The sequence below is a fragment of the Pongo abelii genome, chromosome 10 (assembly GCF_028885655.2).
Source record: "Pongo abelii isolate AG06213 chromosome 10, NHGRI_mPonAbe1-v2.0_pri, whole genome shotgun sequence".
NCBI classification, from domain to species: domain Eukaryota; kingdom Metazoa; phylum Chordata; class Mammalia; order Primates; family Hominidae; genus Pongo; species Pongo abelii.
Genome location: NC_071995.2, coordinates 123,846,928 through 123,874,481, shown reverse-complemented (window position 1 = coordinate 123,874,481; position 27,554 = coordinate 123,846,928). Strand labels below are relative to the sequence as shown.

General features: G+C 50.9%; 2 protein-coding genes across 4 annotated transcripts in view; one reads left to right on the top strand and one right to left on the bottom strand.

Moving 5' to 3' along the window:
* The window catches only part of BRI3BP (BRI3 binding protein), a 39,574-nt gene extending 33,560 nt beyond the window's left edge, over nt 1-6,014 (bottom strand). Inside the window, exon 1 of the mRNA XM_024257547.2 lies at nt 5,644-6,014. Within this exon, the coding sequence (XP_024113315.2) occupies nt 5,644-5,859 (216 nt within the window). The 5' untranslated portion in view covers nt 5,860-6,014. The remainder of the gene's footprint in view (nt 1-5,643) is intronic.
* A 4,483-nt stretch (nt 6,015-10,497) lies between these two features.
* The window catches only part of DHX37 (DEAH-box helicase 37), a 42,864-nt gene continuing 25,807 nt past the window's right edge, over nt 10,498-27,554 (top strand). For 2 of the 3 annotated variants that reach the window (XM_063712354.1, XM_024257373.3), the window contains exons 1-7: nt 10,506-10,730; nt 13,821-13,990; nt 17,435-17,547; nt 19,226-19,571; nt 22,571-22,719; nt 24,555-24,647; nt 27,180-27,276. In XM_063712354.1, coding sequence (XP_063568424.1) covers nt 10,625-10,730; nt 13,821-13,990; nt 17,435-17,547; nt 19,226-19,571; nt 22,571-22,719; nt 24,555-24,647; nt 27,180-27,276 — 1,074 coding nt within the window. In that variant the 5' untranslated portion in view covers nt 10,506-10,624. Of the gene's footprint in view, nt 10,731-13,820; nt 13,991-17,434; nt 17,548-19,225; nt 19,572-22,570; nt 22,720-24,554; nt 24,648-27,179; nt 27,277-27,554 lie in introns of all 3 variants that reach the window. The other variant, XM_024257374.3, reaches the window with a different exon arrangement.

The window sequence follows — 27,554 nt, the reverse complement described above, 5'->3', positions numbered from 1 at the left end:
ATAAACAAAAACCAACAACAGGGAGTAGATCTATAGATCCATATATTTATACATGTTCAGAATATCTGGCTGCTTCGGGGAAAGGGGTGGGAGACGAGTCAGGAGTGGGAAGTGGAGTTAGTTTCTTAACCTTCAGAACTACATGAAATTGTATTCCATGCAACTACGACCAAGGAGCAAGGGAAAAAAGTACTAGTTTCTCAACCTGGCATTCAGGATGTTCCCACCACATCAGTCCAGCTATATTTTGCCTGAGAGGAATCATTTTCTCCACATACAGTAGGTGCTTGAAATTTTTCATTTGTTTTTTTTGGAGACAGAGTCTTGTGCTGTCCCTGAGGCTGGAGTACAGTGGTGTGATCACAGCTCACTGCAGTCTCAACCTCCCAGAGGATCAAGTGATCCTCCCAATGCAACCTCCCAAGTAGCTGGGACCACAGGTGTGCACCACCATGCCTAGCTAATGTTTTTGGTTTTTCGTAGAGATGGGGTCTCACTATGTTGCCCAGGCTGGTCTCAAACTTCTGGGCTCAAGCAATCCTCCCACCTAGGCCTCCCAAAGTGGTGGGATTACAGATGTGAGCCACTGCACCAGGCCAATTTTTTTAAAAAATTGCAGTCATATACACATGAAGTTGGCCATTTTAACCATTTTAAAGTGTACAATTCAGTGGCAGTGAGTACATTCACAATGTCATGCAACCATCATTATCTAGTTCCACAATCTGTCATCACCCCAAAAGGAAACCCTAGATCAATTAAGCAGTAATTCCCCCATTGCTCCCTCCCCCAGCTCCTGGCAACCACCCATCTGCTTTCTGTCTCCATGGATCTTCCTATTCCAGATATTTCATGTGCTGTAAATGGAATCATATATAACGTGTGCCCTTTCGTGTCTGGCTTCTCTCATTTTTTTATTCAAGGTTCGTCCAAGTTGTAGCATACAGCAATACTTCATTCCTTTTTATGGCTGAATCATATTTCATTATACAGACACATCACATTTTATCCCTTCATCAGCTGTTAAGACATTTGGGATATTTCCACCTTTTTTTTTTTTTTTTTTTTGAGACGGAGTCTCGCTCTGTCGCCCAGGCTGGAGTGCAGAGGGGTAGTCTCGGATCACTGCAAGCTCCGCCTCCCGGGTTCACGCCATTCTCCTGCCTCTCAGCCCACAGGCGCCCACCACCACACCCGGCTAATTTTTTGTATTTTTAGTAGAGACGGGGTTTCACCATGTTAGCCAGGATGGTCTCCATCTCCTGACCTCGTGATCCGCCCGCCTCGGCCTCCCAAAGTGCTGGGATTACAGGCTTGAGCCACCACGCCCGGCCGGGATATTTCCACTTTTTAGCTATTGTAAAAAGTGTTGCTGTGAACACATGTGTATAAGTTGCTTAATAATTTTTTTTGAGACGGAGTCTCTGTCGCCCAGGCTTGAGTGCAGTGGGGCAACTCAACCTCACCGCAACCTCAGCCTCCTGGGCTCAATCTATTCTCCTGCCTCAGCCTCCCAAGTAGCTGGGATTACAGTAGTGCACCACCACACCCAGCTAATTTTTTTTTTTTTTTTTTTGAGACGGAGTTTCATTCTTGTTGCCCAGGCTGGCGCGCAATGGTGCAATCTCGGGTCACTGCAATGGCAGCCTCCTGGGTTCAAGCGATTCTCCTGCCTCAGGCTCCCAAGTAGCTGGGATTACAGGCATGCACCACCACGCCCGGCTAATTTTTTGTATTTGGTAGAGACAGGATTTCACCATGTTGGTCAGGCTGGTCTTGAACTCCTGACCTCAGGTGATCCATCCGCCTTGGCCTACCAAAGTGCTAGGATTACAGGCGTGAGCCACCACACCTGGCCTAATTTTTGTATTTTTAGTAGAGACAGGGTTTCACCATGTTGACCAGGCTGGTCTTGAGCTCCTGACTTCAGATGAGCTGCCCGCCTTGGCCTCCCAAAGTGCTGGGATTACAGGTGTGAGCCACCGTGCCAGGGCATCACTTAAAGGAATTAACAGGTCTATCACTCTTCTACCAGACAAATTCCCTTCACATAGAAATATTCTAGCATTTACTAAACGCTTATTGAGTGCCTGGCATTGTGCAGCCCAACCAATCTCCTTTAATTCCCCAATTTATCTCCTCTGCACAAATGGGACACAGATAAGTAAAGCAACTGGGCGGTGCATGGTGGTTCATGCCTGTAAATCCAGCACTTTGGGAGGCCGAGGCAGGCAGATCACCTGAGGTCATGAGTTCAAGATCAGCCTGGCCAACACAGTGAAACCCTGTTTCTACTAAAAATACAAAAATTAGCTGGTCGTGGTGGCATCTGCCTGTAATCCCAGCTACTAGGGAGGCTGAAGCAGGAGAATTGCTTGAATTCAAGAGGCAGAGGTTGCAGTGAGCCGAGATCTCGCCACTGCACTCCAGCCTGGGAGAAGCCAGACTGCATCTCAAAAAAAAAAAAAAGAGAAGTAAAGCAACTGGCCCAGGGTCACAGAGCGAGTGAGAAACAGCCAGGATTCAAACTCATGTCTGTTCCCATGCTCCAAACAGGATGGTCATAGGTTTATTTCAGACAAGTCCTAGATTAGAATATGTGGGGCCGGGCACGGTGGCTCACGCCTCTAATCACAGCACTTTGGGAGGCTGAGGAGGGCAGATTACGAGGTCAGGAGTTCGAAACCAGCCTGGCCAACATGGTGAAACCCCATCTCTACTAAAAATACAAAAATTAGCCGTGCATGGTGGCGCACACGCCTATAATCTCAGCTACTCAGAGGGCTGAGGCAGGAGAATTGTTTGAACCTGGGAGGCAGAGGTTGCCACGAGCCAAGACTGCACCACTGCATTCCAGCCTGGGCGACAAAGCAAGATTCCATCTCAAAAAAAAAAAAAAAAAAAAAAGACTATGGGGTGATTTTTTAAATACCATTAAACTTCACAAAGCAGGTTTGGCTCTAATTAGTAAACCCAGGCATGCTGAAAACTACAGCTGCTAGCAGACCCAGTTTTCCTTTATTTAAAATTCACAAAACAGGCTGGGCATGGTGGCTTACGCCTGTAATCCCAGCACTTTTGGGAGGCTGAGGCGGGCAGATCACTTGAGGTCAGGAGTTTGAGACCAGCCTGGCCAACATGGTGAAACCTCATCTCTACCAAACACATAAAAAATTAGCCGGATGTGGTGGGGCTCACTTGGAATTCCGGCTACTCAGGAGGGTGAGACAGGAGAATCGCTTGAGCCCAGGAGGCAGAGGTTGCAGTGAGCCAAGATCGTGCCAACGCACTCCAGCTTGGGTGACAGAGTAACAGTCCATCTCAAAAAATAAATTAATTAATTAAATTTTTTAAAAACCCCATAAAATTAAGAAAACAATATCCCCAAGCCTGGCCAGTGTGGGCTACACGCAGCAGGAAATAAAATAAGTCAGGCCAGGTGCAATGGCTCACACCTGTAATCCCAGCACTTTGGAAGGCCGAGGCGGGAGGATCACTTGAGGTCAGGAGTTCGAGACCAGCCTGGTCAACATGTTGAAACCTCTTCTCTGCTAAAAATACAAAACTTAAGCCAGGCATGGTGGTGGACACCTGTAATCCCAACTACTTGGGAGGGTGAGAGGGGAAGATCGCTTGAACCTGGGAGGTGGAGGTTGTAATGAGACGAGATCACGCCACTGCACTCCAGCCTGAGCAACAGAGCCAGACCCCCGTCTCAAAAAAACAAAAAGGAAAGAAACAAGTCAGGTCAGCCTCTGGATGCTGTACTGACTCGGGGAATAGGGAAGGGGTCATGAGGCAGGAAAACAGGCGAGAGATACCAATGTGGGCTCCATGTCCACTGTGCCGAGGTTCACATCCTGGCTCTGCCACTCATCTGACCTGAAACTAGCCACTTCACTGCTCTGTGTCTCAGTTCCTCATCTGTCAAATGGGAACAATAACAGTACCTACCGCACAGGGTCATTCTAAGGATTACATAAGGTTATTCTATCTACAAAAGCACTTAGTAATCATTAGCATCTCTATTAAAGGCACAAACCCCGGTTTAGCCCAGGAAGAGCTCTGACCCCCAGATTCGGAGATGCTCTGCCAGAATACAGATTGTCTTATTTAAGTAAAAGTCTTAAATATCCACTCATATTTCATGTTTGTTGGCCTTAGATTGTCACATGGAACCACCGTCAGTTGAGACATGGGGATCCTGTGGTCACCCTGCGTGAAAAAGACAGGCTTATTTTTGCTCTAAAACAAATGATTTCTGCCTTCAAATGGCTCCGGAACAGCATCAAGAGGAAGTAAGTGAGACTCCCTACACTCACACCCCTGATCCTTTCCACCGCCACACTCCAGGGCAACCTTTTCACATTCAGGCGTTCAGCCCTGCTTCCTTGCCCCTCTTTGGCCACCTACAAAGCGTTCTCTCCCCCACATGTATGAAGACACGGACCCACCTGTGCAAGAGGTGCCCCTGCCCATAGGAGAGGGAGGTCAAAAGTAACCGTTTTCCTAACAAATTAACCTTTCATGTTATCCAGTAAGAACATGCAGTCAATTTGATTTGGGCCTTCATGTTCCCTTCTATTCCCCACTCCCTCTCAATGAGCAGAAAACTTTAACTTTTTAGCCATGATTCCGGGCCAGGAAGGTACCAACTAGTCGTAATTACAACCTCGCAATGAAGGGGTGTGATTACTATCCCCATTTAACAAATAAAGAAACAAGCTCAAAGAAGTGAAGTCACTTCCCCAAAGCCATCCAACTGGTAGAGCTCCAACTTGAACCCAAACTTCTCTGACTCCAAAACCCCAGGAAGGCTGGCAGCAAGCAAGATCCCCCTCCTCCCCAGGGAACAGCAAAGGAACCGCAATACCACACACAACTGTCCCCAGTAACTTCCTCCTTCTCAGGAGCTGGTCGGCGGACTTCGGCCCGGAATGGCACCCCTATCGCACCCAGCTCCAGAGAGCAGGAATTGGGGAAAACCCCCTGCGCTCCTCCTGGGACTCAACACCCTTCCCAGGAGGCTGCAGGATCCGGGACCTCCCCAAACTAAACAAAAGGCTCCACGCGAAAAGCCCCGCACACAGTAGGTGCTCGGTTTCCCAAAGCCACCGAGCAAATCGCATTGCTCCCTTTCTTGTAAAGTAAAAACAACTCCAAGTATCTTCAAAGCAGGAGGAGGAGTGGGGCAGAAGGTCCCAGGGGAAGTGGGTCGGGATGCGAGGCTAGGACAAACCCGGGGTAGCTGGGGAGGGCGCAGCCGCGTGGGGACCGAGGGCGCCAGCGCGCTGCCTGGCTCACAGTAGGAGCCATTCAAACGCGGTGAATGAATGAATGAGACGCGCGGCGGGCGTCAGCGCAGCCGGGAGACACTCTGGCTGCGCCGACCGCGGGGGCAAGGTCCAAGGAGAAGTGCGGCGCAGAGGAGAGGGCGCCCCGAGGCCCGGCCGCCCAGACCCACACTGGTCAGGCCCGGCGAGGGCCGCAGGCGGCAGGCCCTGAGGCGCAGGCCGGACCCCCTCTTCCCGCGCGCCGGCCCGGCGGGCAGCCCCGGAGGCCGCGCTCCTCCCAGGTCGGCCCCGGTAGCCAGGTGCGCGGAGGCCGGGGCAAGGTGACCGCGGGCGCGGGCGCGGCGCCCACCTTCTGAGCGGCGCGCACGTTGTCCTCGCCGAAGAGGCTGCTGACGCTCTGGGAGAAGGTGTTGACCGTGCGGCGGTAGCTGTTCTTCTCCGCGCCGCCGCGGCCCCGCGCCCCCTGCGCGCCCGGGGCCAGCAGCCCGAGCAGCAGCAGCAGCAGCAGCAGCAGCAGCAGGAGCCCGGCCCGGGCCAGGGGCCCGCCTGAGGCGCGTGCGCCCATGCTCGGCCGGCAGGGTGCGGGGTCGCGGTGCGGGGTGAGGGCCGTGCGCTGGGCCGCCGCGGGCTCCGGCGAGGGCAGGGTTGGCGCGCACGGGGGCCGCACACCGCGCCTTTACCCACAGCCGCCGCTGCCGCCGCCGCCGCTGCTGCGCCACCCGCCCCGCCCCGCGCGCAAAGGCGCACGGCCCAGCCCACGCCGCGCCCCGCCCCCGGCGCGGGACCAACGCGACCCGGCCCCGGGGCCCCGCGCCCGCCTCCCGGAAGCCTGCCCCGACCTGGTGCGGCTTCTCATCATTTAAAAAAAATTCTCTTTTTTAACTTATCCGTGGAAAAGCAACCTGTGCCTGTAAAACTTGCAACAGCTTCAACCAGGAAAGTGACTGCAACAGATTGGAAAACATGAAATAGACATATATGTAATCTCCCTGAATGTATTATAATGGTACCCCAAAATTGGCCCTCGTGGGCATCAGCTCATTCATTCTGAAAATTTTAAATAACAAGAAAGCATCAGGCATCCTCCTGCCCTTCCTGAATGAACTGTATTTCAGAGCCCCAAAATAGTTGGGGAGGAACTTTCTTTTAGCAAAGTCCAGCTAATACATGAGGATGAATGAGGGAATCCGAAAATTATTTGGCACCCCTCAATGGAATGATGGATTCACGCGATGGTCATCAGAAATGGGTAAAACCAAGAGGCGAGGGTTTGGCGGGAAACTTAAAAATGGAGGGGCCAAGCCGCGAAGTCCCGGTCCCCGCCAATCGATCTTAGTGCCAGGAAGTACCAGCGCCACCTGCGATGGATTCTTGCCAAGACAAGTTGAGCATTAACCTGATGGGGCCTCTAGATCAAACCTACAGTTTACAGGAAATATGGCAGATAAGGAAAACTTAGAAGCAGCAGAAGCAACCAACCAACTCCAGCATGTGGGGCATTCTACGAAACAAACGACCCAGTTTGTTCAATAAATAAGCGGTATAAAAGGTGAGCGGAGAGGAGGATAATTGGTTTTAAAGACTTAAGAGCCATAATAACCCATGCAATGCAAGGACCCTGTTTGCATCCTAAATCAAACAAGTCTAACCAACATTTTTTTTAGACAACCAAGAAAATAAAACTCAATTTTTGCCAATCCAAAGAATAAAAAATGCTCTTATTTTTGAATTTACATTTTCTGGATTCCTAGTAAGATTTTCATAGATTTATTGGCCATTTGAATTACTTCTCTGTGAATTACCTATTCATATCCTTTGCACATTTTTTCCTGTATTGTTTATCTTTTTAAAAACTTTTTTGTAGGCCGGGTGCAGTGGTTAACGCCTGTGATTCCAGCACTTTGGGAGGCTGAGGCGGGCGACCTGAGGTCGGGAGTTTGAGACCAGTTTGACCAACATGGAGAAACCCCCCCCCCCCCCCACCGTCTCTACTAAATATACAAAATGAGGCCGGGCGCCATGGCTCACGCCTGTAATCCCAGCACTTTGGGAGGCCGAGGCGGGCGGATCATGAGGTCAGCAATTTGGGAGGCCGAGGCGGGCGGATCACGAGGTCAGGAGATTGAGACCATCCTGGCTAACACGGTGAAACCGCGTCTCTACTAAAAATACAAAAAATTAGCCGGGCGTGGAGGCGGGCGCCTGTAGTCCCAGCTACTCAGAGGCTGAGGCAGGAGAATGGCGTGAACCTGGGAGGCGGAAGTTGCAGTGAGCCGAGATCGTGCCACTGCACTCCAGCCTGGGCAACAGAGCGAGACTCCGTTTAAAAAAAAAAAAATCCAAAATGAGCCAGTTATGGTGGTGCCTGCTTGTAATCCCAGCTACTCGGGAGGCTGAGGCAGGAGAATCGCCTAAACCTGGGAGGCGGAGGTTGCAGTGAGCCGAGACTGAGCCACTGCACTCCAGCCTGGGCAACAAGAGTGAAACTCCGTCCCAAAAACAAAACAAAACAAAAACCTTTTTTTACGCCGGGTGTAGTGGCACATGCTTGTTTTGGGAGGCCAAGGCAGGAGGATTGCTTGAACACAGGAGTTCGAGGCCAGCCTGGCCAACATAGTGAGACCTATGTCTACAAAAAATGATAATAATAATAATAAACTTTTTAATTAAGGTATAACATACAGAAAAATACACAATCATATAAATTTTTATGAATTTTCACAAACTGAATACACAAGGTAACCAGCACCCAAATCAAGAAACGAAACATTACCAGTTCCCCCCAAAGCCTCCCTTTGTCCCCTCCCATTCACTATGTTCCTCTTAAAATTTAGGGGATTCATTTGCCTGTGTTTGAAGTTTACGTAAATGGAACCACACAGTACTCTGGGGGTTGGCTTCTTTTGTTCAACTTTATTTTTTATTTATTTTTTGTTTTTTGAGACGGAGTCTTGCTCTGTTGCCCAGGCTGGAGTGCAGTGGCATGATCTCGGCTCACTGCAACCTCCGCCTCTCGGGTTCAAGCGATTCTCCTGCCTCAGCCTTCCATGTAGCTGGGACTATACGCACGCGCCACCACACCCGGCTAATGTTTGTATTTTTAGTGGAGACGAGTTTCGCCATGTTGGCCAGGCTGGTCTCAAACTCCTGACCTCAGGGGATCCGCCTGCCTCGGCCTCCCAAAGTGCTGGAATTACAGGCATGAGCCACCACGCCTGGCTTTTGTTCAACTTTATATTTGTGAGATCCATCCATGCTGTTATGTATCTGCCTTCTTCTTGCTGTCTAGGATGGTCTATACCTTCTGGAAGGTAATTCATTGATATATTACATTTTAGAAGGAAATATAGGCAAGTATACTACGACCTACTTAACATTTTTTAAACGTTTCTTAAACTTTTATTTAAATAAACATATTTAAAGAAGACACTTTAGATCACTATCATCCTAAGCAACAAAATCCATAAAAACACAGATGTGAGCCTGAGTGCGGTGGCTCAGGCCTGTAATCTCATCATTTTGAGAGGCCAAGGTGGGTGGATCACTTGATGTCAGGAGTTTGAGACCATCCTGGCCAACATGGTGAAACCCCATCTCTACTAAAAATACAAAAATTAGATGGGCATCTTGGTGGGTGCCTGTAATCCCAGCTACTTGGAAGGTTGAGACAGGAGAATAGCTTGAACCCTAGAGGTGGAGGTTGCAGTGAGCCGAGATTGCTCCACTACACTCCAGCCTGGGCATCAGAGGGAGATTTCTGTTTCAAAAAAACAAAAACAAGCAAACAAACAAAAAAACCCCACAGATTTGATACGCTAATTATGATTTTTTTAAATGTCATTAAGGCCTTCACGGTAGCTTATGCCTGTAATTCCAGCACTTTGGGAGGCCGAGACAAGCGGATCCCTTGAGCCCAGAATTTTGAGACCAGTCTAAGCAACATAGGGAGACACCATCTCTATAAAAAAATAGAAATATTAGCCGGTCGTGGTGGTGTGTGCCTGTAGTCCTAACTACTCAGGAGGCTGAGGTGGAAGGAGAGGTCAAGGCTGCAGCAAGTGGTGATTGCACCACTGCACTCTGGCCTGGCCCACAGGGCGAGATCTTGTCTCTTAAAAAAAAAAAAAAAAAAAAAAAAAGTTGGGTGTGGTGGCTCACGCCTGTAATCCCAGCACTTTGGGAGGCCAAGGCAGGCAGATCACCTGAGGTCAGGAGTTCGAGACCAGCCTGGCCAACATGGTGAAACTCTGTTTCTACTAAAATACAAAAACTAGCCGGGGGTGGTGGTGGGCACCTGTAGTCCCAGCTACTCAGAAGGCTGAGTCAGGAGAATCGTTTGAACCCGGGAGGCAGAGGTTGCAGTTAGCCGAGATTGCTCCACTACACTCCAGCCTGGGCAACAAAGCCAGACCTTGTCTCAATAATAATAATAATGCATTGTTTCCCAGTGTGTTACAATGTGATGCGGTAACGGGAATTTAAAGTTATCTAATAGATAACTTTAATTTTTTTTTTTTTGAGACAGTCTAGCTCTGTTGCCCAGGCTGAAGTGCAGTGGTGCAATCTCGGCTCACTGCAACCTCCACCTCCCGGGTTCAATCAATTCTCTGCCTCAGCCTCCCGAGTAGCTGGGATTACAGACGCCTGCCACCAGGCCTAGCTAATTTTTTTTTGTATTTTTAGTAGAGACGGGGGTTTCACCATCTTGGCCAGCCTGGTCTTGAACTCCTGACCTCGTGATCCACCCGCCTCGGCCTCCAAAAGTGCTGGGATTACAGGCGTAAGCCACCGCGCCTGTAGAGGCCTCCTTTTAGATCTTCCATCTATCCCTGTGATGGAAATATTTGGTGCCTTTTTAAAACTACACGACTAATACGTTTCTTGTAGGAATATCAGAAAATGCAGATGCGCAAACCAGGGTTGGGGGGAAGAAGTTTGGAGTACTGGGGGCGGGGTATATTTTAAAAGGTGGCAAAACACTTCCTCTCCCAAGCAGCCAAATTAGTATCAGTAGATATAATTCATATTTAAACCCAGACTACCCCAAGCGAGAACAGCCCCGGACTTAAACTCGGGCCTGAGCTGCGACCTCAGGCCCCGCCTACTTCTCTAAATAGCCCCGCCCCCTACCCGGCCCGGCTCCGCCTCTTCTCTTCGCTGGGTTTCTCTTCCAACCCCGCCCCTCAGCGGCAAAGTCAGTTACAGCTCTCGCGATATCGCAACCCGGAAGTCTCACGGCCGGAGTTGGTGGTCTGGGAACCCACGTGGGCTGGGTTTCAGATTGCTCTGCTGGTTCGGCCCGCTGGAGCGCCCACCCGGGCCTAGTCGCCATGGGGAAGCTGCGCCGGCGGTACAACATCAAGGGGCGCCAGCAGGCGGGCCCCGGCCCCTCGAAGGGCCCCCCCGAGTCGCCCCCCGTGCAGCTGGAACTGGAGGGTAAGACATCCCCGGACGGGGGCTGGATTTCGGGGATTTCCCAGGGCGGCCTGTGCCCTGCCTTCAGGATTCTCAGGTGGGGATCCCAGAGGGGTGGGATGGATCATCTGGAATGGGGGAATGGGTCCCCCCATTCCAGATGATCCAAAGGAGAGGGGCTTAGTGACAGCCTAGTTTTAACAGTGTATATGGAATACCCGGGATTTCTCTCGCCCTCAAATAGTAACATGGAGACTTTGGCAAAAAAAAAATAGGAGTAGTTCCATCCGTTCCCATGACTTCGATTATAATCTCTTTATAATCTCCAGCGACCCCCAAATGTGTATTTTCAGCCCAGTCTTGTCTGCTCAGCTCCAGGCTGGCTGACATTTCTCTTAGACCCCTTTTTAGGAGTAGCCCTTATTACATGCCAGGCACTATTCTAGGCACTGGAGACATAGCAGAAAGGGAGATTTTTAGAAAATCCCTGAGTTTACCTGCTGTATAGGAGGAGACAGGCAAAGAATAAACCTAGAAAGTTCTGTGGATACAGTGAGCAGATAAAACAGAAGAGGTTATTGGGTGGGTTGCAGCATCCCATAGAGTTGCTGGAGAAGACATCACTCTGTTACAGTCAAGATCTGAAGGAGACCTGAGTGGCTGCCTGGAGATGAGAGAAAAAACAGGGGGCCAGGGCAGGTCGGGCCTGGACTGCAGTCTTGGCGAGGACTGGGGCTTTTTCTCCACGGGAGAGGGCAGCCATGGGAGCGTTTAGAGCAGAGGAGGCGTGGTGGTGGGCACCTGTAGTCCCAGCTACTCGGGAGGCTGAGGCAGGAGAATGGCTTGAACCCAGGAGACGGAGGTTGCAGTGAGCCAAGATCGCACCACTGTACTCTAGCCTGGGTGAGAGAGCGAGACTCCATCTCAAAAAAAAAAAAAAAAAGGTTCCACAGACAGGCTGGGAGTTGAGGCAGATCCCCTAACATCTCTGTGCCTTCCTTTTCACGTCTGCAGAATGGGACCAGTAGCACACGTTGAGCAGCCTTAATCCAAAATACTCCAAAATTCAAAAGTTTTAGAGTGTCAACATGACACTTAAGGAAATGCTCATTGGAGCATTCCAGATGTCAAATTTTTATATTAGGGATTCTCAACCAGTGAATAGAATACAGATGTTCCTAAATCTAAAACACGTCTGGTCCCTAGCATTTCTGGAAAGGGATATTTAACCTGTAGCAGCCGTCTTACCTCCTATCAGAGTTTTGGAGATGGTAATCTGGGAAAATATGTTGCTTTGAAAAGTAAAGAAAGGTTACAGAGGTGGGGTGTGTCCCGGGACAGGTGACAACCGTTATGATGGCAGTGACAATTCAGGATGGCACCTCAAAGACAGCCGTAGACACCGGGCTGACACTTGGAACTGCACCACCTGAGCAGAGGGGCTGAGGTCTCTCAGACCCAGAGATTTGGGGAAAGTTGTTTCTCACATCAGAACAGGACATTTCCATGTATCCCTGCCTTTCTCAGGGGCCAGAGGAATCTCATAAGAACATGACTCAGATTACCTTCTTTTATTTATTTATTTATTTGAGATGGAGCCTTGCTCTGTTGCCAGGCTGGAGTGCAGTGGCACAATCTCTTGACTTCAGGTGATCTGCCTGCCTCGGCCTCCCAAAGTGCTGGGATTACAGGCATGAGCCACCACACCCAGCCCATTGTACTTAATTAATTAGGGTCACAAAACCTGTCCTCTTTGTAACATAAAGACATAGAAACCAAACGGTTAATCAAAGAATCAGATCCTCCCCACACAGGAACACCGGAGAGCAAACCCCAGCATCAGACATCAGGCAGACACAGATACTTGCTAAGGTCTGTCTTACCTAAGATTCTGCAGTTGGTGGAGTTGAAGAGTGATATGATAACTGAATTTTTCTAAAATTGTCTAGATTGTATACTTTCAAACTATTATGTTTAGAAATAGATGTGACAGAAACTTAGCCCAGTCCACTATATACTTTCTTTCTTTTTTTTTTTTTGGAAATAGAGCCTTGTTCTGTCGCCTAGGCTGGAGTGCAGTGGCATGATCTCTGCCCACTGCAACCTCCACCTCCCGGGTTCAAGCAGTTCTCATGCCTCAGCCTCCCGTGTAGCTGGGATTATAGGGGCATGCCATCACACCTGGCTAGTTTTTGTATTTTTTGTAGAGATGGGGTTTTGCCATGTTGGCCAGGCTGGTCCCCAACTCCTGGCCTCAGGTGATTTTCCCAAAGTGCTGGGATTGCAGGTGTGCGCCACCGTGCCCGGCCCCACCGTACACTCTTAACAGAACATCAGGCTGGGCGCGGTGGCTCACGCCTGTAATCCCAGCACTTTGGGAGGCTGAGGCGGGTGGCTCACTTGAGGTCAGGAGTTCGAGACCACCTGGCTAACATGGTAAAACCCCGTCTCTACTAAAAATACAAAAATTAGCTGGGCGTGGTGGTACATGCCTGTAATCCCAGCTACTCGGGAGGCTGAGGCAGGAGGATTGCTGGAACCTGGGAGGCGGAGGTTGCAGTGAGCCGAGATCGCACCACTGCACTCTAGTCTGGGGGACAAAGTGAGACACCATCTCAAAAAAACAAAAAGAGAAAAGTATTGTTTTTTTGGGTTTTTTTTTTTTGAGACGGGAGTCTCACTCTGTCGCCCAGGCTGGAGTGCAGTGACACGGTCTCGGCTCACTGCAACCTCCACCTCCCAGTTTCAAGAGATTCTCCTGTCTCAGCCTCCCAAATAGCTGGGATTACAGGCACCCACCACCACACCTGGCTAATTTTTGTATTTTTAGTAGAGACAGGGTTTCGCCATGTAGGCCAGGCTGGTCTCGAACTCCTGACCTCAAGTGAGCCACCTGCCTCAGCCTCCCGAAGTGCTGGGATTACAGGCATGAGCCCCTGCGCCTGGCCTTGAGAACATCATAGTATTGTTATGAAAATAGATTTGACCTCACAGACCCCCCTGTTCCTGTGTGCAGGCTCAGGAGGCCCCCATGCGGGTCAGGGGGCCTGTGGGAGGCGGGACCAGAGCTACCTCAAGGAGAATGGAGACTTAATAACTGTGCTCTTTCAGACAAGGACACGTTGAAGGGAGTTGATGCAAGCAATGCGCTCGTTCTACCGGGGAAGAAGAAAAAGAAGACCAAAGCCCCTCCCCTGTCAAAGAAGGAGAAGAAGCCTCTGACCAAGAAGGAGAAGAAAGTGCTGCAGAAAATCTTAGAACAGAAGGAGAAAAAGAGCCAGGTACGCCCCACTCGGGCAGGGTCTGCAAGTGGCTCTCCAGCATAGAGAGAGATGGGGGGTCTCTCTCCTCCTGATGGGGTCTCTGTGGCGCAACTGATAGAACTTTCTGGAACGAGGAAAATTCCAGTGCATGGTCCAGTGCAGTAGCCACTAACCACATATTGCTGTTGAGCACTTGAAATGCAGCTACTATGGCAGAAGAACTGAACTGAACCATTCCGGAGAATGTCAAGCTTTTTTCCTTTATTGTTTTTTCTTCTTTTTTTTAATTTAAATTTAATTTTTTTTCTTTTTTTGTTTTGTTCCACCACCCCCCACACCTTTTCTAGCTCTATCAAACCTTAAATTTTTTTTTTTTTTTTTTTTTTGAGATGGAATCTTGCTCTGTTGCCCAGGCTGGAGTGCAGTGGCATGATCTCGGCTCACTGCAACCTCCACCTCCTGGGTTTAGGCGATTCTCCTTCCTCAGCCTCCTGTGTAGCTGGGATGTGCCACCACGTCAGGCTATTTTTTTTATTATTTTTTATTTTTAGTAGAGACGGTGTTTCACCATGTTAGCCAGGATGGTCTTGATATCCTGACCTCGTGATCCGTCCGCCTCGGCCTTCCAAAGTGCTGGGATTACAGGCGTGAGCCACCATGCCCAGCCAACCTTAAATTTTTCATAGAGGAAAAAAGTTTGTCATGGGAAATTCAAACATTTGCAAGAGTAAAGAGAACAGTATGATGAACTCCCACGTGCCCATTGCCAGCTCCAACATTGATCAGCCCCTGGTCAATCTTGGATCATCTCCACTGCTGGTCACTTTCCCACCCCTGGGTCATTTTGAAGCAAATCCCACATGCAATGAATCTGTACTAGTTTCCTGGGGATGTCATACAAATGACCACAAACTGAGGGGCTTAGGACAATAGAAACTGGTTCCTTCCCAGCGTAGGAGGCCAGAAGTCCGAGATCAAGGCGTTGGCAGGGTGGTGCTCCTCACTGGGCTCAGGGGAGGGTCATTCCTGGCCTCTTCCTGCTCCTGGCGTCTCCAGGCGTTCCCTTGGCTTGTGGCTGCGTCACTCCAATCTCTGCCTCCGTCTTCCCTCGGCCTTTCCTCCGTGTGTCTCTTCGAAGGGCGCTTCTCATTGGATTTAGGTCGCACTCAGATACTCAGGATCATTTCCTCTTGAGATCCTTCACGTAATTACGTAATTACATCTACAAAACCTTTTTTCCAAATAGGGTCACGTTTGCAAGTTCCGGGATACAAACACATCTTTGAGGGAGGCCTCCATTTAACCCACTATGCATAGCATTTTATCCATAAATATTTCAATTTGTATCTCTATAAGTAGAGACTTTTAAAAATGACCAGAATACCATTAGCACACCTAATCTTTTAATATCAAACATCTAGCAAGTGGTTAAATTTCCTGTTGTTTCATGGATACTCCTCGCCCTTCTCTTGTTTTTTTTCCCATTGTAGTTTATTTGTTGTTTGTCTTACAGTTTCTTACCTTCTGGATTTTTAAAATTTTATTTTATTTTATTATTTTTTGAGATGGAGTTTTGCTCTTGTTGCCCAGGCTGGAGTGCAATGGCATGATCTCAGCTCACCGCAACCTCCACCTCCCGGATTCAAGCAATTCTCCTGCCTCAGCCTCCCAAGTAGCTGGGATTACAGGCATGCGCCACCACATCCGGCTAACTTTGTATTTTTAATAGAGACGGGGTTTCTTCATGTTGGTCAGGCTGGTCTTGGACTCCCAACCTCAAGTGACCCGTCTACCTCGGCCTCCCAGAGTGCAGGGATTATAGGCGTGAGCCACTGCTCCCAGCCTTAAAATTTTATTTTACACATGCTCCTCTGCCATCTGAGTTTTTTGTACATTAGTATTTGGATCTGTAGCAGTGACTGTCATCCGGGACAGTTTCGCGCGCTGCCCCGGGGACATTCGGCAGTGTCTTGAGACATTTTGGGCTGTGACAACTTGGGAGTGCTGCTGGCATCTGGCAGGTGGAGCCATGGGATGCTGTTAACAGCCTACAATGCACAGAAAAACAAAAACTTATTTGGCCCTAAATGTCAATAGTGCTGAGATTGAGGAACCCTGACCTGGAGCCTTCATGAGAATCAAGTTTGACTTCTGGTGAGGCCACTGCACGTGGGAGCTGTGTCTTCACATCAGGAGGCTTGAGGGTCTCTCTCCAGAAGCTGTGGATGGGCAGTCCCCAGAGCCTTAGTAGGGGGAAGACTTACTCACCTGTGAGCGTGTTTTTTTTTTTTTTTTGGAGACAAGGTCTTGCTCTGTCGCCCAGGCTGGAGTGCAGTGGTGTGATCTCAGCACACTGCAACCTCTGCCTCCCAGGTTCAAGCGATTGTCCTGTCTCAGCCTCCCGGGTAGCTGGTACCACAAGCATGCGCCACCATGCCCGGCTAATTTTTGTATTTTTAGTAGAGACATGGTTTCACCATGTTGGTTAGGTTGGTCTTGAACTCCTGACCTCAGGTGATCCGCCCGCCTCGGCCTCCTAAAATGCTGAGATTGCAGGCGTGAGCCACTGCGCCTGGTCAGCGTGTCCTTTTTAAATCCTATTTAGGGTGCTTTCCCGCTGTGCTATACCTTTCTCTGTGTGTGTATGTGTGTGTGTGTGTGTGTGTGTAATACACACATAGAAGTGTGTAGGCTGGGCGTGGCGGCTCACGCTTGTAATCACAGCACTTTGGGAGGCCGAGGCGGGCGGATCACGAGGTCAGGAGATCGAGACCACGGTGAAACCCCGTCTCTACTAAAAATACAAAAAATTAGCCGGGCATGGTGGCGGGCGCCTGTAGTCCCAGCTACTCGGAGAGGCTGAGGCAGGAGAATGGCGTGAACCCGGGAGGCGGAGCTTGCAGTGAGCCGAGATCGCACCACTGCACTCCAGCCTGGGTGACAGAGCAACACTCTGTCTCAAAAGAAGTGTGTATAAAACCTATATGTACAATTACAAGAACAATAAAGTAAAAACTCACGAAACCCTCACCCAACTAAAAGAAGCCAACTGGGTATACCCCCTGCACACAGCATTGCTCAGGGTAGCTCGGGGACCAATTCACCTCAGACACACAAAGCCGCCTCCTTCCTCAGAGCAGCTAGGGAGCACTGCTGTACGTGACTGAGCTGTGCTTTATTTGTCTTCTGTTGATGGACATCTGGTGGGCCATAATCTTCTACTGCGATGCCCTGCTACAGAGAGCCTCATTTCTACAACCCCAGATTCTGTAAAAGGGGTTAAAAAGCCAGCTTGCTGCGTCTGTTGACGGAAGAACACCATGCAACAGTAGAATTGCAATTTGACCTCCGATTTTAAAGACTCCAGGTGTTAATGATGCTGAAATTTTATTAGAGTCTCACTTCCCTTCTTAGGAGAGAGTCGTGATGGCAAATGCATAACACACTCGTTTCCTTTCCCAGCGAGCAGAGATGCTACAGAAGCTGAGTGAAGTCCAGGCTTCCGAAGCTGAGATGAGACTCTTTTATACCACTTCCAAGCTAGGCACTGGGGACCGCATGTACCACACCAAAGAGTGAGTTGGCCAGTCCTTTCCTAACCCTGCCCTCCCTCCAGGGCCTCCTAGGGAGGGCGCACAGGTTATGGGGTCCTCTGGGAGTGGAACATTTGAGAAAATACCTTTGTGATGGCCTGAGCGGCTGAAAATTCATTGTCATCCTAAATGCCTCTAGTGGGTAAAGGCCACAGATGCTGCTGAACCTTCTGCGACACACAGGACAGCAAAGTTTCTCGCTCCAGTGACGTCGGTGTTTTCCTGTGGTGTAGAGTCCCTTGTTACAGCTCTTCCAGCTTTCGTGCAGCTGATTAGGCCAGAAATTGCCATTAGGTGGTCAAGGGCTGGATTTGGCCCATCAGCGGGTTTTGTTTGGTTTGGTTTGTGTCGTGTTTTTTGTTTTTTGTTTTTTGTTTTTGAGACGGAGTCTCACTCTGTCACCCAGGCTGGAGTGCAATGGCGTGATCTCAGCTCACCGCAACCTCCACCTCCCAGGTTCAAGCGATTCTCCTGCCTCAGCCTCCCAAGTAGCTGGGATTACAGGCATGCGCCACCACGCCCGGCTAATTTTGTATTTTTAGTAGAGACGGGATTTCTCCATGTTGGTCAGGCTGGTCTCGAACTCCCAACCTCGAGTGATCTGCCTGCCTCGGCCTCCCAAAGTGCTGTGATTACAGGCGTGAGCCACTGCCTCCGACCAGTTTGTGTCATGTTTTAAGGCATGGGTGCTGTTTGCCAATATGTTAGCTTCCTGGCGCTGCCATAACAAATTACTGCAAACAACAGTGGCTTAGAACAACCAAGCCGGAAGGGTGCCGTGGCTCACACCTGTAATCCTAGCACTTTGGGAGGCCGAGGCGGGTGGATCACCTGAGGTCAGGAGTTTGAGACCAGCATGGCCAACATGGTGAAACCCCGTCTCCACTAAAAATACAAAAATTAGCTGGGCATGGTGGCTCATGCCTGTGGTCCCAGCTACTGTGGCGGCTGAGGTGGGAGGATCACCTGGGCCTGGGAGGTTGAAGCTACAGCGAGCCGTGATTGCACCACTGCACTCCATCCTGGGTGACAAGGTGAATTCATGTTCCCACCTAGTCTTGACTAGTTGGACGATCTGGCCACACCAGCAGTGTCCCCACCAAGCTACTGACCCTTAAATGGCCTGTGTGCCCCTCCCACCCAGTCCCACCTGGCTCTGCGGTCTCCTCAGCCTGTGCTGTTCATTTACATGAGGCCTGGCTGGTGCCTGTGAGCACTGTCAGTTAGTGACTGTTTATCGAGTGCAGAGACCCAGGCTCTCTGCTAGGCCCTGGGGATAGAGCAGCGCATAGAAATAAAGTCCTTTCTCTTAAGGAGCTTCCCTGTGTCATGAGGGGAGATGTAATCATGGGAAGTCATTAGGTGAGTGCATCTGTGTCCCGCGCTAGGAAGCACTGAGCAGAAAATGAAGCAGGGAAGAGCCAGATGGAGGGAGAAGGGAGAGATGTGGGGTCTGTGTGTGGTCAGGGAGCCTCCCTGACAGCTGGTGCTTAAGCAGAGGCTTAAGTGGAGTGAGAGGAGGTATCTGCAGGAAGGGGGTTTCAGGGAGTGTAACAGCAGGTGCAAAGGCCCTGAGGCAGAAAGGGGTGTGGCCCTGGAGTCCTGACCTCTGGAGATTGAGGTGGGGCCTCTGTGCCTGAAGTCTCTGCTATCTCAACAGGAAGCCTGACGAGGTGGTAGCCCCGGGCCAGGAGAAGATCAGCAGCCTCAGCGGTGCCCACCGGAAGCGTCGCCGCTGGCCCTCAGCTGAGGAGGAGGAGGAGGAGGAGGAGTCGGAATCAGAGCTGGAGGAGGAGTCGGAGCTGGCCGAGGACCCGGCTGCTGAGCCGGCTGAGGCTGGTATGGGGACCACCGTGGCACCTCTGCCGCCAGCTCCAGCACCCAGCAGTCAGCCCGTGCTGGCTGGGATGTCTGTTCCTCCTCCTCCAGCTGCAGCCCCACCACTGCCCAGGGCCCTGGCTAAGCCCGCTGTCTTCATCCCTGTGAACCGCTCCCCGGAAATGCAGGTTCGCCACCCGGTGTTTGTAATTAAGAATCTAGGTTAGCGGGCGAGAGGTGCGCAGAGGGTGTCCTGGTGAAGTGGGGCAAGGGCATCCCTTCTCTGTGCCTCCGTGTCCCCGTCTGGGAAAGGGGAGAGTGACTGCACCTCCCTTGAGGCTGTGGCAGGGATTGGTGCGCAAGGAGGATCACAGTGCAGGGCGGGTGTCTGGCGGCACGCCTGGCAGGCTCGGGGCCCTGGAGGTCAGCCGCAATAGGTTCATCGCCATTGCCCTCTGACCAGCGGGCCTGGCCTGGGCTGCCCCGATCCAGATAAGAGCTTGGGCTGTGAATCAGTTGACCCGAAATCAAGTGCTGATTCCCCTGCTCTCCAGCTCACTTCCCGTGCATCTGTAAAATGGGAATACTCCGGCTACTGAAGGGGCTCCCCATCTCTGTGACTTTTCCCTTCCTGGTACAATGAGTGTCTCACTGGGTTGTGACGACAATGAAAGGATTTGGGGCATGGAAAGCCCACAGCCCACATAGGAATTCTGGATCCCTAGAGGTATAATGCTTGGCCATTGAATGGAATTGGGATCCTGTGTCTAGGTACATTTTTCTGCTTCTGTATGTCTTCATCAGGGTAAGCTGACTGCTCTAGCAAATGACCCCAAAGTGCCAGTGGCTTCACACCACAAACGTTTGCTTCTAGGTGATGTCATCACCCAGTGCCATCTGGTGGCAAGGAGGGTGTGGGGTTCTGCTCCATGCAGTCACTCAGGGGCCTGGCCTCCTCCATTCCGTGTCCCTGCCATCCCTTGGGACTTCAGTTCCTGCTTTTCTTTGTGACTTTTTCTCTATTCATATCCTGTCCATATTCCTAAGCAATACATACCATAGGTTTGCCTGTATTTAAAAGTGGTGTCATGTCATTTATGTTATTCCAGTTTGCTTTTTTGTTACTCAGCATTATATCTTGGGATACATCCATGTTGATGCAGGCAGCTGAGGCTCATTTATTTTTTTCCCCACTGCTATCGAGTATTCCACGGTGTGAATATAGTGCAGGATAAGTATTCTGTTGCTGGATAGTTAGTTGTTTTAGCTTTTTGCTATTACCTTCACTGCTGTTTTTGTTGTTCGTTTGAGACAGGGTGTCACTCTGTCACCCAGGCTAAAGTGCAGAGGTTTGATCTCAGCTGACTGCAACCTCCACCTCTGAGGCTCAAGTGACCCTCCTGCCTCACCCTCCCAAGGAGCCTGGGACTGTGGGCACATGCTACTATGCTTGGCTAACTTTGTATTTTTTTTGTAGAGACAGGGTTTTGCCATGTTACCCAGGCTGGTCTTGAACTCCCAAGCTCAGGCAACTCCCAAACTCAGGCAATCTGCCCACTTTGGCCTCCTAAAGTGCTGGGATTACAGGCATGAGCACCATGACCGGCCTTCACTGCTGTTTTAAACGTTCTTGTCCCTCTCCTATGAGCGCATGTGCAGAAGTTTCTCTTGGACAGTGTTTGCAAATGACGTCATAGCCATATTTGGGTCATGAATTGAGTAGCTTTTAATCTTTTCTTTTTTTTTTTTTTGAGACGATGTCTTGTTCTGTCACCGAGGCTGGAGTGCAGTGGTGTGATCACAGTTCACTGCAGCCTCTACCTCCTGGGCTCAAGCAGTCCTCCCACCTCAGCCTCCTGAGTAGCTGGTACTATAGATATGTGCCACCATGCCTGGCTAACTTTTTTATTTTTATTTTTTTTGTAGAGACAGAGTCTGGCTATGTTGCCCAGGCTGGTCTTGAATTCCTGGCCTCAAGCAATCCTCTGCCTTGGCCTCTCAAGTCACTGGGATTACAGGCATGAGCCATCATGCCTGGCCTCATATTTTTAAAAAAAACAAATGGAGGCCAGACACGATGGCTCATGCCTGTAATCCCAGCACTTTGGGAGGCCAAGGTGGGTGGATCACCTGAGGTCAGGAGTTTGACACCAGCCTGGCCAACATGGTGAAACCCCGTCTCTACTGAAAATATAAAAATTAGCTAGGCATGGTGGTGGGTGCCTGTAATCCCAGCTACTTGGGAGGCTGAGGCAGGAGAATCACTTGAACCCGAGAGGTGGAGGTTGCAGTGAGCCAGGATCACACTATTGCACTCCAGCCTGGACAACAAGAGTGAAACTCTGTCTCAAAAAGTAAATAAATACAACAAGTGGAATAGAATAGAATAGAAATAGAATAAAATTAAGAATATGAGCTTGTTGGCCAGGCATGGTGGCTCACGCCTGTAATCCCAGCACTTTGGGAGGCCGAGGTGGGCGTATCACCTGAGGTCAGGAGTTCAAGACCAGCCTGGCCAACCTGGTGAAACCCCGTCTCCACTAAAAATACAAAAATTAGCTGGGCATGGTGGCATGTGCCTGTAATCCCAGCTACTCAGGAGGCTGAGGCGGGAGAATCGCTTGAACCCGGGAGGTAGAGGTTGCAGTGAGCCGAGATCGCGCCACTGAATACACATTAGGGTGAGCCATGTTTCACAGAACTGTTCCTTCCATATACGATACATATACGTGCCTGTGTGTGTACTGAGTCATGATATAAAATGTATTTCTTTCCATGAGTCATAGGAGAAAATGTAGAAAGCCCCTGCTCTGGAATATGCACCTAGGAGAGGAACTGCAGGGCCACACATCCTTAACTTTGAGAAAATTCGCACCAGATTATTTATCGAAGTGGCTGTGCCATTAATTGAGACTCCTGCCAGCAACAGCTGAGGGTTCCCATATCTCTGAGAGACTGCTCTGCCCCAACAAAGCTGTGCCTGGGGATGTCAGGCCTGGTGTCCTGAAGAATGCGGTCTCTGTCTCTCCTGGACCATGGTTCCTGGTCCCCTCCCTAACTGTCAAGGCCTCTGTTCCCCAGCAGGCACATCTGTTCAGCACCCATGTGTCAGCTGCCACCTTCCTGGAGGTCACATCACTGTCTCTAGTCTTGCTGCTCCCTAAGTGCTGACTTCCTTTCCTTCCAGGAAGAACGGCTGAAGCTCCCAATTCTCTCTGAAGAACAAGTAATCATGGAGGCTGTGGCCGAGCACCCCATCGTCATCGTGTGTGGGGAGACCGGCAGTGGGAAGACGACACAGGTGCCTCAGTTTCTCTATGAAGCAGGCTACAGCAGGTAGGGGCTGGACACAGGGTTCTCTCTGGGTCCCTCAGTGACACTGGAGATGCCCCGAAAGGTCGATAACAGCCTGGGCTCCCCAGGATCCAATCCTGGATCTGCCCTGTGCGTGCTGTGTGACTTCAGACAAGCTACTTAACCTCTCTGGGCCCCAGCTGTGAGATGGGAATAATGGCACCTACTTCACAAGATTGTCGTGTGGATTAAGTGAGTGAACTTGCGTAGCACACTTAATTCCTGGCACATAGAGCTATGTGCTTACTATTTTCTTTTTTCCTTTTTTTTTTTTTTTTTGAGACAGCGTCTCGCTGTGTCACCCCGGCTGGAGTACAGGGGTGTGATCTTGGCTCACTGCACCTCCGCCTCCCGGGTTCAAGTGATTCTCCTGCCTCAGTCTCCTGAATAGCTGGGATTACAAGCGCCCGCCACCATGCCCAGCTAATTTTTGTATTTTTAGTAGAGACAGGGTTTCTTTTTTTTTTTCTTTTTTCTTTTTATTATTATTTTTTTTGAGACGGAGTCCCACTCTGTTGCCCAGGCTGGAGTGTAGTGGCGCGATCTCGGCTCGCTGCAAGCTCCGCCTCCCGGGTTCACGCCATTCTCCTGCCTCAGCCTCCCAAGTAGCTGGGACTACAGGCGCCCACCACCACGCCCAGCTAATTTTTTTGTATTTTTAGTAGAGACGGGGTTTCACCATGTTAGCCAGGATGGTCTTGATCTCCTGACCTCGTGATCCGCCTGCCTCGGCCTCCCAAAGTGGTGGGATTACAGGCATGAGCCACTGCGCCCAGCCAAGAGACAGAGTTTCACTGTGTTGGTCAGGCTGGTCTCAAACTCCTGACCTCATGTGATCCACCCACCTCGACCTCCCAAAGTGCTGGGATTACAGGTGCGAGCCACCCCGCCCAGCCTGTGCTTACTATTTTCACTGTGTAGCCTGCCATTGGCACTTTTGACCCATGTGTGTTGGGGTCCCCAAGACCATGCTCAGGTTTGGTGATTGACCGGGGACTCCCAGGACTCAGCATGTTATCCTGCACATGGTTATGGTATATTACAGCGAAGGACGTGATCAGCAGAGGGCAGTGGTACCTGGGGTGTTCTGGGGAAGCCCAGCTCCAGCTTCCAGAGTCCCCTCCCGGTGGACTCACACAGGGCGCACTGGATTCTCCAGTAGCCACCTGTGGCCACACAGGAACTGTCCTCCACCAGGGAAGCTTGTTAGAGATTCAGGGTCCACGGCTGTTACTGGGGTCGCCTAAGCCCGCCCTGCCTGGCAGGAACGAAATCCTAGATGCCTAAAAGGAAAGCAGGTGTCTGGCATAAACCACCCTGTTTGCACAAACAGCCTGGGCACAGTGGGCCCCGCACTTACAGGGAATGGAGGGAGCTCTCCTGTTGTACAGGTTCAGGCACCCAGCGAGGGACAGCCCCATCAGCAGCCTTTTGAGGGAGAGCAGCCGCAGGCCCGTGGTGTTAATGTTCCCACAGAGCTGGGACCAGCCACCCATCGGCTTGGTGGGTTCCTGTGTCTGGAGGAGCTTGTGCTTGATTGGGGCAAACAGAGCTCCCAGCCTGGTTCCCCCAGGCCCCATTCCTTCTAGCGGCTGCCTGGTGTCCGCTGCATGGTGAATGTCGAACCATTTTCTGTGTGTTGTTGGCCTTTGGGCTGTTCCCTTTGCTGTTAAAAGTAGTGCAACCTGGCATTGTTTCCCACCACCCCTGGGTGAGCACCAGGTCAGTATGGCAAATCTTGCTGTGGAACTGCATGAGGCTTTGGGATGAACAGGTGGGGCCGCGCACTGTTGATGGCCATGTTCTTCTTCCCCCAGTGAAGACAGCATCATCGGTGTCACGGAGCCCCGCCGAGTGGCCGCCATGGCCATGTCCCAGCGAGTGGCCAAGGAGATGAATCTGTCCCAGCGGTGAGGGCTCTACTTCCTGGGGCGGACTATGGGGTGGTCCTGTGGACTTGCCCAGACGTGGGAAGCCCAGGAGGAAGCCAGCAGCATCTGTGCCGAGGGTGCTGGGTGGAGGAGTGTCACCTCTGCATGTAGCACTGGGAATCATTGTGGGAGAGAGCTTTCCAGGACCTGCCCAAGCAGGGGGCCTCCAAGCAGGCCCTCGGCTTACATCCTGCACAGTGTGCCAAGGGGACAGAGTGGCCCATCCAGGGGCTCAAGAACAGAGCAGGGGGCCAGATGTAGGCAGTCACGGAGCTAGTAACTAGCATTGCCGGGTTAATCTAAAACTCAAGGTTCTAAAGTACAAAATCTTGGCCAGGTGTGGTGGCTCACGCCTGTAATTCCAGCGCTTTGGGAGGCCGAGGCGGGCAGATCACCTGAGGTCAGGAATTCGAGACCGGCCTGACCAACATGGAGAAACCCTGTCTCTACTAAAAATACAAAATGAGCCAGGTGTGGTGGCACATGCCTGTAATCCCAGCTACTCGGGAGGTTGAGGCAGGAGAATCACTTGAACCCGGGAGGCAGAGGTTTCCATGAGCCGAGATCGCACCATTGCACTCCAGCATGGACGACGAGTGAAACTGTTTAAAAAAAAAAAAAAAATCTTCAGGCGGTAAGTTTGTAGGACTTGCTTTGGAAAGCAACCTTGAACAGGCAGATATAGCACTTGCTTTACAATGGCTGGGAGCATGTGTTTATAATGCAGAGGCCTGTGTCTAACATGTCCAACATAGTCTAGAATCCAGAAGGCACAAAAGAGCACAGAGTGAGAGCTTGCCTCATCCGCCCACTCATCAGATGTTACTAGGCAGCATCTAGTGTGCCAGGCCCGTCCTGGGCTCTTAGGACGTGGTGGTGGACCAGACAGAGCTACCAGCCCCCCGGTCAGCATGCCAGTCGGGGGACTTGTTGTCTTTGTACGTTAGGCTGGGAGGACACTAAGGCAGGGACGCAGTACTGGGGGCCCCTTCTCACCCAGTGCCCTGCCTCCTCTCCAGGGGCAGCCACCGCTGCCCCTCTCCTGCACATCCTCCTGGACAATTCTGTGCATAGTCAGCATGCATCTAGACAAAGCTGCCTCATCCTCTTTTTAACTTGTTAAATATTATAAAAATTTGGGGACTGGGCACGGCGGCTCATGCCTGTAATCCCAGGACTTTGGGAGGCCGAGGCAGGCGGATCACCAGAGGTTGGGAGTTTGTGACTAGCCTGACAAACATGAAGAAAACCCATCTCTACTAAAAATACAAAAAAATTAGCCAGGTGTGGTGGCACATGCCTGTAATCCAGCTATTCAGGAGGCTGAGGCAGAAGAATCGCTTGAACCCGGGAGGCGGAGGTTGCCGTGAGCCGAGGTTGCGGTGAGCCGAGATCACGCCATTGCACTTCAGCCTGAGCAACAAGAGTGAGACTCCATCTCAAAAGAAAAAAAAAAAAAAAAAGTGGGGGGCGTATACATAAGTAGAAAGGATAGTATAATGAGCCCCCAGGTACCCAAGACCCAGTTGTAATAATTGTCAACTCCTGCCCTACCCTGTTGGGTCTGTACCCTCCTCCTGGGCCCCCTCCCCACCATTGTTCAGAAGCAAATCTTCGGTATCTTATTTTATCCTCAATATTTTATCCTTAATATTTTATCTCTCAACAGATCTGAGAGATAAGAACTAATTTTTTTTTTCTTTTTGGAGACGGAGTCTCACTTTGTCACCCAGGCTGGAGTTCAGTGGTGCGATCTTGGCTCCCTGCAACCTTTGCCTCCTGGGTTGAAACGATTCTCCTACCTCAGCCTCCCGAATAGCTGGCATTGCAGGTGCCCGGCAAATTTTTGTATTTAGTAGAGATGGGGTTTCACCATGTTGGCCAGGTTGGTCTTGAACTCCTCATCTCGGGTGATCCACCCACCTTGGCCTCCCAAAGTGCTGGGCTTACAGGCATGAGCCATTTTTTGTTTTTTGAGATGGTTCTGTCACCCAGGATGGAGTGCAGTGGTGCCATCTTTGCTCAGTGCAGCCTCAGCCTCTTGGGCACAAGTAATTCTCCCGCCTCAGCCTCCTGAGTAGCTGGGACTACAGGTGCGCACCGCCACACCAGGCTAATTTTTGAGTTAAGACAAGGACTTTTTGTGAAACACACACAGCTGCAGTACCCCGATGATAGTTGCCAAGTCTGTGAAGTCTCCGGAACACACTCCAGCCCATGTGCAGGTCTCCCCGGCGTCTCCTGGCATAGTCGCCATTTGAGGAGGGCTCTGGCTGAGGTGTTCAGGGCCTGGCTCCTCAGTTGCCCTTAACAGCTCCTTCCCTTCCCTTCAGAAACCAGGATTTTGGAGGAGGAAGAGTGGACTGGGGAGATGTCTGGGACTTGTTTCGGGTTGCTGGCGGGCCCTGCCCTCAAGCCGCCTGCCTGCTCCACAGCCTGCCTTGTAGTGGCCCCGTGGCGACAGCCCCAGCCAGGCGCGGCTCTGCCCTAAACCGAACTCTACCCACACAGGGTGGTCTCCTACCAGATCCGATATGAAGGAAACGTGACAGAGGAGACCAGGATCAAGTTCATGACGGATGGTGTGCTGCTCAAAGAAATCCAGAAGGTTGGTTGCGGATCCTGGCTCACAGAGCAAGGCCAGTGGGCATGGGGGCGGGGTGCTAGGATGTCACCTGGGATATAAGCAGCCGGCAAGCCACCTGTTGATCCAGCACTCCCACGGTGCTGCGTGACTTTGGGCGAGTTACTTAACCTCTCCAAGCTCAGTTTCTTGATGAGTATGTTGATGCATTTCTCAGAGAATCCTTTTGAAGTGGAAGTTGTAGAGTGCATGCTAACAGCTTAGCACCGTGGCCCGTACCGAGAAGATGCTCGTGAAATATG